The sequence below is a fragment of the Schistocerca serialis genome, chromosome 3 (genome assembly GCF_023864345.2).
Source record: "Schistocerca serialis cubense isolate TAMUIC-IGC-003099 chromosome 3, iqSchSeri2.2, whole genome shotgun sequence".
NCBI classification, from domain to species: Eukaryota; Metazoa; Arthropoda; class Insecta; order Orthoptera; family Acrididae; genus Schistocerca; species Schistocerca serialis.
The window spans coordinates 231,311,216-231,331,533 of record NC_064640.1 but is presented as its reverse complement, the minus strand read 5'-3'; the positions used below and the strand labels follow the sequence as shown (position 1 = coordinate 231,331,533).

Sequence of the window (20,318 nt, the reverse complement as noted above, 5' to 3'; positions counted from 1 at the left end):
GCAAAACATCATTTTTTCGGATGAATCCAGGTTCTATTTACAGCATCATGATGGTCCCATCCGTGTTTGGCGACATCGCGGTGAACGCACATTGGAAGCGTGTATTCGTCATCGCCATCCTGGCGTTATCACCTGGCGTGATGGTATGGGGTGCCATTGGTTACACGTCTCGGTCACCTCTCGTTCGCATTGACGGCACTCTGAACAGTGGACGTTACATTTCAGATTTGTTACGACCCGTGGCTCTACCCTTCATTCGATCTCTGCGAAACCCTACATTTCAGGAGGATAATGCACGACCAAATATTGCAGGTCCTGTACAGGCCTTTCTGGATACAGAAAATTTTCGACTGCTGCCCTGGCCAGCACATTCTCCAGATATCTCACCAATTGAAAACGTCTGGTCAATTGTGGCCTAGCAACTGGCTCATCACAATACGCCAATCACTACTCTTGATGAACTGTGGTATCCTGTTGAAGCTGCATGGGGAGCTGTACCTGTACACTCCATCTAAGCTCTGTTTGGCTCAATGTCCAGGTGTATCAAGGCCGTTATTACTGCCAGAGGTGGTTGTTCTGGGTACTGATTTCTCAGGATCTATGCACCCAAAGTGCGTGAAAATGTAATGACATGTCAGTTCTAGTATAATATATTTGTCCAATGAATACCCATCTGCTTTTATTCTTGGTGTAGTAATTTTAATGGACAGTAGTGTATATTTCATGTTTTTCATAACGGCTGTCGTCACTGCAGTGCCTGTTCTTTCAGATATGCATGCATATCCGAAGAAACATTGCATCGTTCTTAAGAACACAGACACTGCAATACAGTAATGTAAATTCGCCCATATGATTGTTACATCATGTTTAATGTAGGAATATTTTACACCTACGAAAACCATCATTCTAAACACGCAGTAGTAATCAGTTCATTGATTGGTTTTAATGTACCAGTGCTTTGCTGGGCGTGATCTTGATGGTAATGATACGCTGTTAATCAGCTGCTCGTGACAGTTATTTGAGGGTGGTAAGGGGAGAGAGGTTACGGCTTAACATAACATCTGAATTCACGGCATGCCGTGGCCGTATTCATGAGCATAAGCTTAATGAGACACACATATAACCCTAAGACTTGAAAGAAAAAAAAGCCTTTGCAACGATGTTGTCAGAATTTTCGTTTTCCTGTAAACTCCTTCTGGTCCGGTAGGACAAAAATCACTTAAACGTCACTGCTAAACTCTCACAACTAATTTTTATTTCAAATGCTTAAAAACCTTTTAGAAGTGCCTTCGTTCGACGTATCCAGCAACTACGAAAACAGTAGCTCGTTAACGAGTGACATGTAAATGAATAGCCAGCAGATGGAGAAGAGGCAAGCGCTGCAGAAGCACCTCAAAGAAACAACGGCGGTGGACCCTCGAGAGACAGTAAACAGAGCAGAGAAACAATACGGGAACTTAAATAAAACGCTTCAAGAACGTAACACCTGCCACTTCATTGTAACACGAACAAGAGCTCAGTGCCACACAGCTCGAAGTACCTGCGAACAATGCAGCTATTGTGCCTGCAGTAAACAGACCTGCACGTGCTGGGATGCCTCATGGCATCAGTGTTTTGTTGATGGTGCCATTTCGTTTCCTCTTAGTATAAATTGGACTACCCATCACATACTGCCACAATGTCTATCCATTCTCATCAAGTAATTTTCAGTGCAAATTACAGCACAGGATTGTTATGGAATAATCATAAGCAAATTAAAGCCTCATTAAAGTGCTTGGCTTTCTACCTTCCATGGTCTCTTGGATTACCCTGTCCTGTTGTTGATAACTGCGATACGTAGGGGCCAGTTGTCCCGCTACTGGGAACATGAAAGTGTATCGTTTGTCTGGAATGATTTTCAAAACGAGTGTCTCTCATACCATGTATCATTAAGATATAACACCAAGGAGGGGGCGTCTTTTTAATTCAGATGCACAACTCGGTTCGTGAATGTGATATAGATATGAGAACTCACTCACAGAGTTTTGTACAGCCCGCTAAATGCTCTGTTACCGTGTTCCCTCTCTCCTGATTGAATCATAAACGAGTAATTAGTCTGTGTTCCACGTCGGTTGCAAAGAAGAAATAGAAACAGCCTAGAGCTGAAAAGAATTTGAATAAATCAGACTAGTATAGACGGAAGTATAAAATGATGAATGCATTCGCATTGCGTACTACTACCCTCAGATCACTGTGTAATTGTATTTACATACAAGTGCATTAGATAATAAGTAAAGAAGTCAAAATGGCTAGCAGGTAACATTTTCCTGATAAAATGCGATATTGGAAACAGTAAAATGACAGGCTGATTTTGGAAGATGACTGAATGTCCTTTTTCTATAGTTTATAAGAATATCATGATAAAATGCCTCTCGGAGCTGCAGTATCAGCTGACAAAATGTATAGTTGGACAATGATAATGGATCTGAGTGAAAGCTCAAATAAACAAGTACGACACATGGAAATAAGCTTTTAAAGACATTGTGTGGCCATCTTTTACTGTCGGTTCACAAACGCCTTCATGAAGCTGATCTTGTACACTTAAAAACCACAGGTAAGTGTTATTGCACTGCCAGAAGATACTCTTTACAGGAATCAGAAATATGTGAATCCGACAAACTAGTAATAGCATTTAATCATATCCATAGACTACCCTTTACGTTCTCTACACATTGCTTCTCCATTACGATTGTAGTATTTGCTGATCAGCTCAGATCATAATTCAGATTGTTTCTGTGTACGGCTTCCATCGTCATGATTTCTTTGGGTATCAGCAGCATCGTTTCTAGAAGAAGCACGAAACTACACTCCTGGAAATTGAAATAAGAACACCGTGAATTCATTGTCCCAGGAAGGGGAAACTTCATTGACACATTCCTGGGGTCAGATACATCACATGATCACACTGACAGAACCACAGGCACATAGAAACAGGCAACAGAGCATGCACAATGTCGGCACTAGTACAGTGTATATCCACCTTTCGCAGCAATGCAGGCTGCTATTCTCCCATGGATACGATCGTAGAGATGCTGGATGTAGTCCTGTGGAACGGCTTGCCATGCCATTTCCACCTGGCGCCTCAGTTGGACCAGCGTTCGTGCTGGACGTGCAGACCGCGTGAGACGACGCTTCATCCAGTCCCAAACATGCTCAATGGTGGACAGATCCGGAGATCTTGCTGGCCAGGGTAGTTGACTTACACCTTCTAGAGCACGTTGGGTGGCACGGGATACATGCGGACGTGCATTGTCCTGTTGGAACAGCAAGTTCCCTTGCCGGTCTAGGAATGGTAGAACGATGGGTTCGATGACGGTTTGGATGTACCGTGCACTATTCAGTGTCCCCTCGACGATCACCAGTGGTGTACGGCCAGTGTAGGAGATCGCTCCCCACACCATGATGCCGGGTGTTGGCCCTGTGTGCCTCGGTCGTATGCAGTCCTGATTGTGGCGCTCACCTGCACGGCGCCAAACACGCATACGACCATCATTGGCACCAAGGCAGAAGCGACTCTCATTGCTGAAGACGACACGTCTCCATTCGTCCCTCCATTCACGCCTGTCGCGACACCACTGGAGGCGGGCTGCACGATGTTGGGGCGTGAGCGGAAGACGGCCTAACGGTGTGCGGGACCGTAGCCCAGCTTCATGGAGACGGTTGCGATTGGTCCTCGCCGATACCCCAGGAGCAACAGTGTCCCTAATTTGCTGGGAAGTGGCGGTGCGGTCCCCTACGGCACTGCGTAGGATCCTACGGTCTTGGCGTGCATCCGTGCGTCGCTGCGGTCCGGTCCCAGGTCGACGGGCACGTGCACCTTCCGCCGACCACTGGCGACAACATCGATGTACTGTGGAGACCTCACGCCCCACGTGTTGAGCAATTCGGCGGTACGTCCACCCGGCCTCCCGCATGCCCACTATACGCCCTCGCTCAAAGTCCGTCAACTGCACATACGGTTCACGTCCACGCTGTCGCGGCATGCTACCAGTGTTAAAGACTGCGATGGAGCTCCGTATGCCACGGCAAACTGGCTGACACTGACGGCGGCGGTGCACAAATGCTGCGCAGCTAGCGCCATTCGACGGCCAACACCGCGGTTCCTGGTGTGTCCGCTGTGCCGTGCGTGTGATCATTGCTTGTACAGCCCTATCGCAGTGTCCGGAGCAAGTATGGTGGGTCTGACACACCGGTGTCAATGTGTTCTTTTTTCCATTTCCAGGAGTGTAGTTTGTGAAGCATCACCCTTATATGACGCGCAACCAGCGCTATGCTACCGGGTATGCGAGGACGGTGCTTGATAAGTTATGCTCGTCACACTTCCACCAAACGATATTGTTGATGTTTGAAGATGGACGATAGTGCGAGAAACTGTCATTAATGTCAACTATAATTTTGACTGATTTGATCTATAAAACCATTATCATAATAATAAAAGCAATACAGTAATTGTCTCTCTGCTTTGGCGGTACGTTTAGTTTGAGTTACTCTAGTTGCGCGTTGATCAAGAGACAAAAAGGACTATGACACTAACCACTTCATATCACTTCACTATGTACTCCTCATTTGTCTTTGAATGTGTTCCCACGTGCTACCGACACTGAAAAGAAATGTGGAGATATACAGATGATGCGTACATGAATGAGGGCTGAAATCGTCATAAGTTTCCAAGCAAGTGGAACACGTACTCGGAGGAACACAAAATCTCTACGAGTTATAGAGCGCATGCGAGATTCTGTCACCAGGTGGCTGGTTTTATTCCTATTCCACGAACCCTACATGAGCTGTAAAGTGTCTTCGAAAGACAATGTGTGGCAACGTAGCTGTTTATAAAACCTACTAATAGCATGTAGCGCCGTCCTGCCTGCATTGCATTTGGTGTGTAACTTACCAAAATCTTCAGCGGCTAGGTTCAGACTGTTTTAATGCCGCCTGATTTCATTGCTTTATTAGCCTATTTTGTACAAATAATCTTCGTTTAGCTAAAAATAAATCAAGCATACTAACATTTTTACAAGAGTGTAACTCTTATTAATGTAACATCAAGTTATGTGATTTCGTTCTACTTATTTCTAATGTTTCTCAGTGCTGTCAATAAAAATATTTACAAGAGTGACAGCAAAACAGTTGTAGAACGTGATATCTTCGTTTTTCATTTACGTAATGTAATGTAATATAATTATCTGAAAGAGAAAGCATAAATAAAGAAACTAATTCATCTATTTCCACTCCGACCATTTGTCCGTATTTCAATAGCTTTTCCTCAGTAACTTGGATTGCCTCGTTAATATGGACGTTAGTATAGCAGCTTGTAATGTCAAGGCGATGCAGAAAATCCATTATGTGCTTTTAATTCCATGTTTTTTTTTATTTGATCTAGTAACGCAATCGAATTTTTATCTTTATGTTGTATACCTCATTTTGACACATTAGTATAATAACGTTCTTTCAACATACGGAAGTTATGTAGCAGCGATTATACACTGGCATGCGAAACTTTAGGAAAGAAGTAACTCGCGTATGATGTGTACTGCCAAGTAGCATACCTCGATTGAACTTGGGCTACATGTAAAAAGAACTGCTACAATATAGTACAGAAGTTAATTGAAAGAAATACTCAATGAGATGACCAGAAATTACACTTTTATTCAAAGATAAGAATTACACTGTAACCACCGCCATTCATGATGGTCCCCTGGGCCTTACAAAAGATGGGACGTAGTTCTTAATTGGGTGTGCAATCATCACGAGCGGCGATGCATCTTTTTCAAGGTGCTCGTACGCTGACAACAAGGTTAGTAAGCAATTCTTGTGGTAGGATGCTGGGTAGTCGTTGGTGGATGTGAACCTGCTACACTACAGGAATGATTATAATTAAAGTTAAACTTTCAAAACGCTGTAGAAATAACAACACTGGTCAGAATGACGTGAAACTGCAACGGAATATTATCGGATAAGGGGGAAAACGCATAGCAGAAGAAAAAGAATAATGTGAAAACTGATCAATAGGTGGCGCTGTATGTTTCAGACTACGTAAATGAAAACACCTGTCATGCGCACGACCCATAGAAGTTGGTATAAACACGCCGGATACACGGCATTTCTTCCTTTCGCGTCTGCGACGTTCGCCATGACTGTCTTAATCCAGAATCGCGCTCTGTTTGTAAAGCTGTATTATAAGAATGACGACTGTGCGCACGTCGCTCTGCAGAAGTTCCGGACGCTGGACGGTTTGAAAAAAGGCATTGGTCCGATGACTGCGAGGGTCTGGAAAAAAGGATTCGGAAATTCGAAAAGACGGGTTCTTTTGGTGTGCAACCTGGTAGAGGGAGGAAACGAATTCATTAGACGTCAGTGGAAGCAGTGGCCACAGCAATGCAGGAGGAAACGAGAGGTGCTGGGCAAACATGTCGTGCACGGAGAATTGCCCGAACATTGGACTTACCTGTGAGCATGATGCGTAAAATCCTACCAGTTATCTTTCTTTGCCAACTATTCAAAATTACCCATGTGCACGAGTTGCTTCCTGTTGACCTGACAGCAAGAGAGACCTTTGCTTTAGAAGTTCTTGCTCGCATGAAAGTGGACAATGATTGGCCGTGGAAGATTTTGTGGACAGACGAAGCCCACTTCCATCTAACACGATATGTCAGTACACAGAATTGTCGAATATGGGCAACGGAAAATCCACACACAAATCAACCAGTACCACTTCATCCTGAAAAGGTCACTGTGGCACGGATTTACGGCATCATTTATCATAGGGCCATATTTTTTTCGAAGAGACAGGTGCTTCAGGTCCTGTTACCTGTACCGTTATTGCTAATCGCTATGAGTGTCTTTCGCGCAACCACGTCGTTCCAGCTCACAAACAGCGTGGATGTCTGGGTGGGATCTTTTTTTTTGTGCAAGATGGCGCATCTCCGCACGTTGCAAATCGCACATTAAGCAGCTGCTGAAGCGCCATTTCGGAAATGCTAGAATTATCAGTCGCCATTCCCCTACAGCCTGACCGAACCGATCACCTAATCTTAATCCGTGTGACCTATCTGAAAGAGCCGGCCGCGGTGGTCTCGTGGTTCTAGGCGCGCAGTCCGGAACCGCGCGACTGCTACGGTCGCAGGTTCGAATCCTGCCTCGGGCATGGATGTGTGTGATGTCCTTAGGTTAGTTAGGTTTAAGTAGTTCTAAGTTCTAGGGGACTGATGACCACAGCTGTTAAGTCCCATAGTGCTCAGAGCCACTTGAACCACTATCTGAAAGATGTGTTCAGTGTCCCGTTTGCAAACTGAGCTCCACTGAAGGCATGCATTGCGCAACACATTCTGAACATGACCCCGGAAACACTTCGATCAGTTGTGGAACATGCTGTTTCTCGATTTCAACTTGTTGCAGAAAACGGTGGACAGCACATTAAACATGTTTTGCGCCAGCCACACGGAAATTAACAGTCCGATTTGATTTTGATTGACGTTTTTTTGCGGTTTTTGGCCTCAGGACAGTTGAAAACAGATTTTTCCCATTCGATTTGATATTACCTTGCCATAGTGGATGGGCTTACGTAACTAACAGTATCACACCTGTACATCCATGCAGACTGAATAGCACAGGTTGTTTAACATCAAACGTACACCTTAGACACTGTTGCATCATTCATTTGGTTGGTTGGTTTAAAGCATGGGGAGAAGGGACCAAACTGCGAGGTCATTGGTCCCTTGTTCCCGGTAAAATAATTACACAAGCGAAAGAAGAAAAGAAAGGACACGTATAGCACAATAACAGGAGAATGGAAGAACCAGAAGAACGACAGAAGGACAACCAACACTACTAAGGACAAAACAGGAAAAGAAAACCACAGAGAGAAGCAAGAAACAGGTATAAGGGATAAAAACAAGAGAGCAGATGACACTGGCTGGCCGACTACGAGAATAAAAAGTAAAAGCCACTTTGCGACACATTAAGATATCCAGCCTAAAACATTAGAGTGGGGAACACAAAGGGACAAAGTACATGCACGAAAACGTATATAGAATGATAAAACCCACCGTTACGTAGAAAACGTAAAACTAAATTAACCGATGAGGCGTTGTCAGCTAAAATTAATGGCAATGAGTCCGGTAATTGAAGAGTCCGTCGCAGGGCAGCCAAAGAAGGACAGCTCACCAAGATATGGGCCACTGTCAGCCGGGCGCCGCACCGACACTGAGGTGGGTCATCAGGGCGCAGCAGGTAGCCGTGTGTCACCCAAGCATGGCCAATACGGAGCCGACAGAGAACCACAGAGTCCCTGCGAGAGGCCTGCGTGGAGGTCTTCCACACATTCGTAGTCTCATTAATGGCGCGCAGTTTGTTGTGCTTACTGAGTTTATGCCATTCCGTCTCCCAAAGCAGCAAGATCTTGCGGTATAGTACTGAATGCAAGTCAGTTGCAGAGAAACCGATCTCCATAAGCGGTTTCCACAGCAGCCTGTGTGGCCAGCCTGTCGGCAAGTTCGTTGCCTGGGATTCCGACGTGACCTGGGGTAAAGACAAATACCACTGAACGACTGGACCGTTCCAGGGCATAGATGGACTCCTGAATGGTCGCTGCCAAAGGATGACGAGGGCAGCACTGGTCGATATCTTGCAGACTGCTCAAGGAGTCAGTACACAAACGAAACTCCCCAGGGCATGAACGGATGTGCTCAAGGGCACGAGATATAGTCACCAGCTCGGCAGCATAAACACTACAGCCATCGGACAAGGAATGCTGTTCAATATGTCCTCCATGGACATACGCGGAGCTGTGGCCTCAGGACATGTCAAGAATCGAGAGGAAGTGGCAGCAGAGAGCCGCAGGGTTAACTACGTGCTTAGGGCCGCGGCCTAGGTGTACACCATGGATGTGTACGTCAATGGACTTCAAGTATAACTGGTGAAGGCAAGGACTCCAGTTCGGAAAGAAGGGATCGGACCGAACAGCAATTAGAAGTCCTGACCTGGTCCGCCGATGCGGGAGATGAACCGCCGTGGGTGGGAAAAGGAGACGGTGATTCGGATGCGCAGGAGAACTACGAACGTGTGCAATGTAACTGGCCAGCAGTAGTGCAGGCACTGGCTTCCACAAGGACGCTGGTCACCGGACTCGTCCTAAAAGCTCCTGTCGCTTGGTGAGCGCCACAGTGGTGCACTGGGTCGAGTAAACGCAACGCTGAGGGCGCCGCTGAACCATAAACCAGACTCCCATAGTCTAGGCCGGACTAAACAAGGGCTCTATAGAGCTACAGCAGCGTAGAGCGATCTGCACCCCAGTTGGTGTTGCTCGGGCAGCGGAGGGCATTGAGGTGCTGCCAGCACTTCCGCTTAAGCTGACGAAGGTGAGGAAGCCAAGTCAATGGGGCGTCGAAAACTAGTCCTAAGAACCGTGGATCGTCATTAAGGTAAAGTTCCGGTGCCAGATGAACGGAACGACGCCGACAGAAGTGCATAACACACGACTTTGTGGCGAAAACTGGAAACTGTCTGGTAGAGCCCATGGCTGCGCCTTGTGGATGGCTCCCTGTAGGCGCCGCTCAGCAACACCAGTACTGGTGGAGCAGTACCAAATGCAGAAGTCGTCTGCATACAGAGGAGACGGACGGCCCTATTGCTGCTGCTAAACCATTAATGGCCAATAAAAATAGAGATACACTCAATACAGAGCCCTGCAGGATTCCATTCTTCTGGGTATGGGGGGAACTATGGGAGGCACAAACTTCGGACACGGAAAGTGCGAAGCGACAAGAAATTTTGGATAAAAATCGGGAGCGAGTCTCAGACACCCCACTCATATAATGTGGCAAGGATATGATGTCACCATATCGTGTCATACGCTTTTCATAAATCAAAAAAAGACGGCAACCAGGTGTTGGCGTCTAGGAAAGGCTGTTCGGATGGCATACTCGAGGGACACAAGATTATCAGTGGTAGAGAGACCCTGGCGGAAGCCGCCCTGGCATGGAGCCAGTAGGCCACGTGACTCCAGGACCCAACCCAACCATCGACACACTATACATTCCAGCAACTTACAAAAAACGTTGGTGAGGCTGCTGGACCAATAGCTATCCACATCAAGTGCGTTTTTACCGGATTTGAGCACCGGAATGATGGTACTCTCCCGCCATTGTGACGGAAAGATGCCATCGCACCAGGTCCAGTTGAAGATGAAGAGGAGATGTCGCTTTTAGTCAGATGAGAAACGTTTAATCATCTGACTGTGGATCCAGTCTGGCCCAGGAGCAGCATCGGGGCACTGTTGAGCTCCCACTCTGTAAATGGGGCATTATAGGATTCATTGTGGCGTGTAGTGAAAGAGAGGACTTTCCCTTCCAGCTACTGTTTGAGAGTGCGAAAGGCTGGGGGATAATTCTCCATCACAGAGGCTCGAGCATAGTGCTGAGCAAAGTGCTCGGCAATCGCGATTGCGTCGGTAGATAACACTCCATTCATATTAACACCGGGAACACCTGTTGGGATCTGGTACCCGAAAACACGTTTGATCCTTGTCCAGACTTGGGAAGGTGACGTATGACAGCCAGTGGTCGAGACGTATCTGTCCAAATACTCCTGCTACCGTCGTTTGATAAGTTGGCGAACACGGGCACGGAGCCGTTTAAAGGCTATGAGGTGCTCCTAGGAAGGGTTCCGCTTATGCCACTGCAGAGCTCGCCGACTCTCTTTAATTGGTTTAGCAACTTCCTGCGACCACCAAGGGACTGCCTTTCGCCGGGGGCACCCTAAAGGGCGAGGGATCGCGTTTTGTGCTGCAGAAAGGATTGTTATAGTCACCTTCTCAACCATCACATCGATGTTTCCGCGTGGGGGAGATTCAACAATGACAGCAGAGCTGAAAGTTTCCCAGTCCGCCTTGTTCAAAGCCCATCTGGGCAGGCGTCCGTGGGCCTGACGCAGGGGGAGTGACAGGAAGATGGGGAAGTGGTCACTACCACGCAGGTCGTCATGTGCTCTCCAGTGGATAGATGGGAGAAGTCCTGGGCTGCTAACTGATAAATGAATGGCCAAGTAACTACCATGAGCCACACTGAAATGTATGGCGGCCCCAGCATTCAAGAGACTGAGGCTGACCTGAGACAGTAAAGTTTCGACATCTCTGTCTCGCCCAGTAAGCACTGTGCCACCCCACAAGGGGTTATGGGCGTTAAAACATCCCAAAAGTAGGAAAGGTTTAGGGAGTTGATCAATCAGTGCAGCTAATACATTCAGGGGTACTGCACCATCTGGAGGAAGATATACATTGCAGACAGTTATTTCTTGTGTCGTTCTTATTCTGACAGCTATAGCTTCAAGATGGGTTTCAAGGGGCACAGTTTCACTAAAGACTGAGTTTAGGACATAAACGCAAACTCTTCCTGATACTCGATTATAGTCACTACAGTTCCTATAATATCTCTTATTGCTGCTGAGGGCAGGGGTCCATATTGTCGGGAACCAGGTTTCCTGGAGGGCAATGCAGATAGCAGGTGTAAAGCTTAACAGTTGCTGTAGCATAGCCAGGTGGTGGAAAAAACCGCCGCAATTCCTCTGGAGGATGTCATCGTGAGACTGGGACAGCATGGAACATTCCATGAGGCAGTTTATCCCTCAGGGTCATCTGCTGCCACCGACGTATTGCCTGAGCAGTCTATATCCATTTTGTCTGAGCGTCTGGCGAGATCTAGGTCCTCATCGGACGCTAGAATCTCCATCTAATCTGCAGACAAGAGCTTGTAGGTAGTGGTGGTGTGGGTCCCACATCAATTCTCTTGGTCTTGGGGATCTTCTTTCTGGATTTCTCTCGTTGATCCTTGGGTTTCTCTGGTTGGGAGGGCTTCAGTGATTCAGTCTTCGGGGCTGGGAATGATCGTGAAGCCGCACTACCAGCTGCTTTTGGGCTCTTCAGCCACTGGCGGGTGTCATCTTTCCACTAGCAGAAACCTGGAAGGTGAGTGACCTAAGGGACCCCTTCCTAGCGAGAGGAGCTCAAGAAGACTTACGCTTCTCTGGCGCAGAAGCGGGGACTGATATCCCTCGTGGTTGGGGAAGGAATGTGTTACTCTCAAAGTAGGTGGTGCAGGAGCAACAGGGAGGGAAGTGCCCCCTACCATCAAGGGGCAGGTGTAGTCTTCTGGCTCTGAGAGGTGACTGGGTTTGGCAGAGCTGATGGGGCTAGAGCTGTTGTAGCGGCGGCGTAAGACTTTGACATATGTATAGGAAGTAGGTGTACAAATTTCCTCTTAGCCTCAGTGTAGGTCAGTCGGTCTAGGGTTTTGTACTCCATGATTTTCCCTTCTTTCTGGAGAATCCTGCAGTCAGGCGAGCAAGGCGAGTGGTACTCTCCTCAATTGACACAGATGGGAGGCGGGGCACATGGAGTATTGGGATGTGATGGGCGTCTGCAATCTCAACATGTGACGCTGGAAGTACAGCAGGAAGACATATGGCTGAACTTCCAGCGTTTAAAGCACCACATTGGAGGACGGATATAGTGCTTTACATCACAGCGGTAGACCATCACCTTGATCTTCTTGGGTAATGCATCATCCTCAAAGTCCAAGATGAAGGCACCAGTGGCAACCTGATTATCCCTCGGACCCCGGTGGACATGCCGAACGAAATATACACCTCGCCACTCGCCACTGTAAATTGGCGCGCAGCTCATCATAGGACTAAAAAAGAAGGTCCCTGTGGAATTTAATACCCTGGATCATATTTAAGCTCTTATGAGGCATGATGGTAACAGAAACATCCCCCAGCTTGTCACAATCGAGTAATGCATGTGACTGGGCAGAGGATACCGTTTTGATCAAGACTGACCCAAATCTCATTTTGGACAAGCCCTCCACCTCCCCAAACGTGTCCTCTAAATGCTCAACAGAGAACTGAGGCTTTATCGTCATGACAGATTCTCCATCAGCTCTCGGACATACAAGGTACCGGGACGAATAAGAGCTGCTGCCATCCTTAGCCTAACGTTCCTCCCATGGTGTGGCCAGGGAGGCGAACAATTTGGGGTTGTACTTCTGTGCACTGAATTGAGCCCGTGAACGCTTAGACTGCTAGTGTTTGACCACCAGAAAGAGATGATGTACTACGCTTCATTGAGTGTCATCTGCCCTGATGCCACCCACTCTGACCAGGGCCTTCCCCACGGGCACCACCCATCCAGCAGGATGGCCATTGCCGAGAGTCCCGATGCCCCAGGGTGACAGGCATCTACTGCTCGGCATACGTGGCGAGTTAACAGCGCAGACATCAGCAGAGCGATTACTGTGTGGTCAGGGTGCTACAACCAACAGGGTAAATGGCTGCCCCACCACAATGGACTGGCTTCTGTGCTAGATATCAGGTACAACCTAGCAAACAAGTCCATTATCATCGTCAGCGTAGAAAACGATACTGCAGAGTTGATGGAAAATACGCACCCAGGAGAGTGACCTCGCCCAACTGCTGGAGAATGAGCAGAAGTGCAGATCCATGGATCCATGTCGACGAAGGATGCGATAGGTCTCAGCCATGATGGACACGATGCACCGTGAAGGCGCCCTTCCCCAGTTGGCTCGCTCTTCGGGAAAATTTTGAAAAATGGAGGTCAAACCCTACAGGGAACCATCACATAAAGGCCGGAAAGTGTGAGACTCCTTTTAGTCTCCTCTTACGATAGGCAGGAGTACCTCAGGCCTATTCTAACCTCTGGACCCGCAGGGGGTATGATTCAATTGTCATTTGTAGTCGACCACTATTAAATTATGAAGCTTGCAGCACCATCTATTGCTACATTTTGTAACTATTTATTTTCCTTCTGCCATACGTTTTCTTTGTTTTCTGATAACATTCTGTTGCAATTTGACGTCATTCTGACCAGTGGTGTTATTTCTACAGCGGTTTGAAAGTTTAACTTTAATTATAATCTCCCTGTACATCTCCCCTATGTATCCAAATCGTGCTCAATGAGGTTTAAGTAGGGGAAACAGGCGGGCCAATCCATTCACCGTGTCTCCTCTCGTTCCATGAGACGCTCCACCTGAGCTGTTCGGTGCAGTCACATAGAGTCATCCATAGACGGACATGAGAAAGGAATAGCGTGTAACGATAATTTTGACCAGCTGGTGCACAGTGTCCAAAGATTTGGAGTTCAATACGACCATGCAACACTATGTCTCGCAACACCATGAAAGTTGGAGCACCAAAGCGATAAAGTCTGACATTGCGTGTTCCCACCTTTCGCCATATGAAGTTACGTCAAGCACTGTCAAACATGATCATTTTGGAGGTCCATGTTTGATGCTGTTCGGAGGCATAGTGTTGCATGGTCGAACTGCCTTCGAAATCTTTGAACGTGGTATTCTCGACGATCAATATTATTTTCACACTGTACTCCATCCCCACGTCCGTCTTTTGACGAGTGCGTTCCACCCTGACTTCATTTTTCTGTATGACAGTGCGCGACCATATCGAAAAGCGCCAGCGGAGCTTTTGGAACGAGAGGATCGACGGCGAAAGGATTGACCTGCCCGTACCCCTGACTTAAATCCCATTGAACACGTGTGAGGTGCGTTTGAGAGACAGACTGTAGCGCGTTCACATGCACCAACGACCATGCGGCAGTTGTCAAACGCTCTGGCAGAGGAGTGGAGAGCCTTACCTCTAGAATTCCTTACTAAACTTGTGATGAACATGGGGGCAGGTTGCAGACAAAGCATTGCTGTCCTTGGCGACCACACAACCTATTAAGAACCATGTCCCACCTTTTTTAGTATCCAGGGGACCACATGAATGGTATGATAATTAAATCAAGACCTTAAGTTGTCGACAAGCGTTGATATACATCAACGGGGACCGTTTGAAATGTGTGCCCCGACCGGGAATCGAGCCCGGGATCTCCAGCTTACATGGCAGACGCTCTATCCATCTGAGCCACCGAGGGCACAGAGGATAGAGCGACTGCAGGGACGTACCCCTTGCACGCTCCCCGTGAGACCGACATTCCCAACTTAATGTCGGCATACTACATACGTAGTGCCCCTGCCCATTACACTCATTACTCGTGGCAGACAATCTTACCGAGACCCGTAAGAGTACGGGGACTGCATGTGCATTCGCACAGAAGAAGAAGGTCAATGGCCGGTGAGCCTTAACTATATGAAAATGGTATCTGTTCCTTCTGACATGTCCGAAAGAACAGATACCATCTTCATACACATGAGTGATGGTGACTTCAGGTTAATTATTGTTATTTCTCTTCGTCTCGTTGCGTATTTCATTCCGTTACCTTCTGTACTACACTGTAGCGGTTCCTTCCATGTATGATTTAAGTTTCACCAGTCTATGTTACTTGGCAGTGACACATGATGCGAGAGTTACTTTTGTCCTGAAGTCTTGAACACCAGTGTACAAGGCAGTAGAATGTATCGTGTCAAGTTGTATACTCTGAGTACCGTTATTAACTTAATTTATGAGGACCAAAGTACGTTGCAAGATTTCTGCAGTGCTTTGTGATAGTTTGCTTACTTATTTATTTCTTCATGAGAGTGTAACTGAAGGTATCTGTGTCAATTAGGCTGTTAAGTTAAAACCACGGCATGAGACATGACATACTAACAATGTCAATAACTCAAACATCCTAGTTAGAGCCTCTGCAACTGGAATCGTATCGTAATTTTGACAAATATATTGTACCGTGTCCATAAATGGGATTGTAAGAGAAATTTTCAAACCCTCTCTACCAACAATACAAAACGAAGAGGCTTGTAGAGTTCAGTTGAGAAAAAGTCCATGAATTAACAACAGAGTTAAAAGTTTGGAAACCATGTAAAACCTGTTGTCAATGAATAACTGCATAAAGATTCCTACCCATTCCAGCTCTGCCTGCCAAAATTGTCATAACACGTGGTGGCGGTCTTCTTCTGTGCACCTGTTACAGTGATCATTCAGTTTTTTTGAAAACTGATAGCCTGCTGTAACGCTTGGTAACTGCTCACGCTGTTACCGTAACGCATAACTAGATGCTTTGTTTCGTTCCAGTTCCGACGGCGGTCATCCTGGGAGGCCCGGACATCTACGTGAATAAGGGCAGCACCATCAACCTCACGTGCACCATCAGGAACCCCCCGGAGCCGCCTGCCTACATCTTCTGGTACCACCACGACAAGGTGCTCGCATCTCTTATTCTGCATTCCAGTTATATCACTTATTTCTTGTGCACCAGGTCATGATTATCCACGCCTTATTATGTAGTAAAGCTTTGTTTAAAGCGAGAGACGTTTCAAACCTTGAAAAACTTTGTTTATTTCCCTTCCCGCTTCACACTAAATATCCATCAAATAAGCCCATCAATTTCTGTAGGTTCAGAACCGCATCAGAAGGGGCATGGCGCCAGCGAAGGCAGACATGATAAAGTGAGGCCTCGCAGATGGGTACGACAAATGAGATTGTGGTGAATATCAGGATATGGAGCATCTGACCTGTCCTAACAGTCTCCGCAAATGTACCCTCGATGAATTACAGCAGGGAAGTATGGAAGCATTGGATTTAACCAAATTTCTGGGAAGAACTTTGATCTTCAGACGCGGAAAAGTAATATAAATGCAGATTCAGAATATATAAAATATTAAGAAACGAAATGTCAGCCTAACTAGTACTGTAGGAGTCCGTGGCCTATTTTCCACTGATCAACATCCTATTAGAGACGTTAATAGTTTTTCTATTCCAAAAACTTATATTTCACGTTGAAGCAGGGCATGCACCGTTGTCAAAATTGTGGCACATGCAAACTACTGCCAAATCCCAGAAGCTGGCTGTCTCTTACCGAGATACATCGTTATGCCTCACGATCTGACTTTCCCCTGAGGGGTCAGGTGAGGCTCTGTGGGGACTGAAAAGTAGAACAGAGGTTGCGATACAATGAACTTGTAAGGTGCACCTGTAAAACTCAATCTATGAAAGCTTTGCCCGAGAAAGTTTCATGTCCCTGCCTTCCAAACACTGTATTTCTGATCTGCTAGAAAGCTTCAGTTACCTGTTGTTCGCTAATGTAATACGCTCCATCTTGGTGAATGACATATACACTTATAAGCCAAAACATTAGGAAGAATGGCCACTGTGAGACTCAATGGCGCCTGGTGGCGTTGCGTTCTCCTGACGCGGGATGGAAAATATATGCACTGATCAGCCAGAACATTATGGACACCTACCTAACAACCGGTATGTCCATCTTTGGCACGGATAACAGCGGCGATGCGTCGTGCCACGACGCAATGAGACCTTGGCAGCTCGCTGGAGGTGAGCCGACACCATATTTGCCCACCCACAGGTCATCTGATTCTCGTAAATTCGGGGTAGGAGGGCGATGATCTCTGACGCCACGTGTTCGATCGGGTTCAGATCTGGCGAGGTGGGAGGCAAGAACATCAATTCAAACTCGTCACCGTGTTCCTCAGACCACTCCATCACACTCCTGGCCTTGTAACGTAGCACATTATCTTGTTGGAAAAAAAAACACTGTCGTCGGGAAACATGATCGTCTTCAAGGGGTGTAAGTGGGCTGTGACCGGTTTACGATACTCCTTGGCCGTCGTGCACGAGCTCCGCTGGACCAACTGATGCCCACATGATTGTTTCCCAGATCATAATGGACCCGCCACCAGCTTGTCTCGGTCCCGCAGTTCAGGTGTCAAGGAGCTAGTCTACTGGAAGAGGACGAATTAGCGTCCTCCCATCAGCATGATGAAGAATGTATCGGGATTCATCATACATGCAACGCTCCACCACTGCGCCAACGTCCAGTGCCGATGCCCATTTTAGTCGTAGTTGCCAATGTCGTGGTGTTGACATTGGCAAATGCATGGGTCGTCCGTGCCCATAGTTGTGTTTGGTGCACTGTGTGTTCAGGCATACTTTTACTCTGCCCAGCATTAATGTCTGATGTTAGCCCCGCAACAGTTCGCCGTGTGTCCTGTTATACCAATCTGTCGAACCTATGACGTCCGACATCTGTAGTGAGGGATGGCCGCCCAGCCCCGCGACCTCTGGACGTGGTTACACCTTTGTGTTTCCGACCACACCGATCAGCCCACTTGGGACATTGCGGCAAACGATCTCTACGTACTTCCGTAGTTATCCAACGACGTCGTTAGTTACGATTGCAATGGTACGGAATCATTGAGACTGGACTGTAAATCAATGGAAGCGTCCGACTTGGTCGAATGATCACGTGTCTTGTTATACCATGTCGATGAGCGTGTCCGGATTCGCCGTCATCCAGTCGAATGGTTGCTGGGTTGCTAGAAGTATAATTTGCGCCACTGACGCACGCTGGTGGAGGACAGCATATTCATATATGGATATCCACATGGGCTTACACGAGACCTGTGGTAGTAATCTAAGGCACCGTCGCAGCCGTGGACTACACGAACATTATTGCGAACCAGCTGCAGCCCTACATTCCCAATTTCTTACGCGACTACGATGGCGTCTTCCAACAGGGTAACTGTCATTGTCCCAAGGCAAGAATTGTGTTACAGTTGGTTGTAGTGCATGACACTGAACTCACATTGATGTCTTGGCCACTAAATTCACCTGATATGAACCGCTGGGATACATATGGGAAGGCATCGGGTGCCAGCTTCGTGGCCACAAACTACCGAATCTTAAATGAAGGGAACTGTATGGCCTGTGCATAGACATCCGGTGCCACATACCTCCGTAAAAGTAACAACAACTTATCGAATACATGCCACGGAGAATCTCTGCCGTAGGGCATCCCAAAGGTGGACCAACACGTTATTAAGCATGTGTTCATAATGTTTTGACTCATTAGCATCTGTTTCTTATTGAATTTTTAACGGTATGTACGCATCTCAGAAACTGCAGCACTATTATTAATCACATTAGTAAGATTCCTAGACCGTTATACAAATTTAATTAATTACGGTCCACTTCGCTGTATGTCAATTCGATGACTGAAAATAATGTCCCCCAGTTTCTACTGAATGTTTTTTCTGTGACCTCTTATTTCCAGCATGCTGTTAACTGCCTCGTCTATTGAGCTTTTGGGCCAAAGACCATACCGAAGTCGACTATGGTTGAAGAGTCTCCTGTGTGACTGTAGTCGATTACACAGGAGCCTGTCCTGTACCTTATGCAAAGTGTTTAAGAGGCGGATGGGCCTGTAACTGTTTGGGCCTGTTATATCCCGATCCTCCGATTTTTTTGATGATTACAACCTTCGAAGTTTTCCATATGGCAGGAATCTTACCTTGCAGCAATGCATCGTTCAGTAACTCTGTTATAAAAAGGGAGATCAGTGCAATTGTATTTTCTCGTGTTTCTGAATGTGTGCCGTTTGGACCGGGAGTCTTCTTACTTTTTAACTGTTTAAGTGCTAACGCTACCTCTTGTTGGGCAAACGGCACAGCAACGGGGCCATTTGTGTATTATCCATTTTTCTTCGTAAGTCTGTGTAATGTTGCTGTCATTCTTCTTTGCGTCAGCAGGAAGAAGCTTGTTCAGGAGGTACTCTGCTGAATATTTCCAGCGCTCTGCGCCTAAGGGTTGACAGCACTGTCGGATTCATTACCTTATATGTTTGAAGCTTGAATGGTACCTCCCACATATTGTTTTGTAGCTGAGTTTTGACAAATTTGTTTTGTCTTGTATAGTTCGTTCTTGCATTTTTGTTTCTGTCTTACTTCCCTCTCTTGTGCTTGTGTTTTTCCTTTTTGATAATGTTTCCTTTTGTCGCTAGCGTCTTTCCTTAGTTTTGATAACTCAGTTGACCAGGGGAGTTAGCTTGGTGCACGGTTGGTCGTTGGGATACATAATGGTTGTGCTTTTTGAAGCATGGGCTTCAGAATGTGTGCTTTATAGTCTTTGCTGCCACTGGCTGTATGGATGGAATATTCTTCAACCACGTTCCTTATTTTTTGCCAGTCAATCTCGTTTAGAAGGAGTAGTCGTTTTTGTTGATGTGAAGAGTGTGCATTCTTGTCTGCGTATGTGCCTTTGTGGGCCGGCCGTGGTGGTCTCGCGGTTCTAGGCGCTCAGTCCGGAACCGCGCGACTGCTACGGTCGCAGGTTCGAATCCTGCCTCGGGCATGGATGTGTGTGATGTCCTTAGGTTAGTTAGGTTTAAGTAGTTCTAAGTTCTAGGGGACTGATGACCACAGATGTTAAGCCCCATAGTGCTCAGAGCCATTTGAACCTTTTTTTTTTTGTCCTCTAAAAATGGCTCTGAGCACTATGCGACTTAACTTCTAAGGTCATCA

The 20,318-nt window shown here is 46.8% G+C and overlaps 1 protein-coding gene across 2 annotated transcripts in view; it reads left to right on the top strand.

The window, feature by feature from the left end:
• LOC126471574 (protein turtle homolog B-like) overlaps nt 1-20,318 on the top strand; it is a 434,642-nt gene that overhangs the window by 298,451 nt on the left and 115,873 nt on the right. For both annotated transcript variants that reach the window (XM_050099800.1, XM_050099798.1), the window contains one exon: nt 16,078-16,205. In XM_050099800.1, the coding sequence (XP_049955757.1) occupies nt 16,078-16,205 (128 nt within the window). The remainder of the gene's footprint in view (nt 1-16,077; nt 16,206-20,318) is intronic.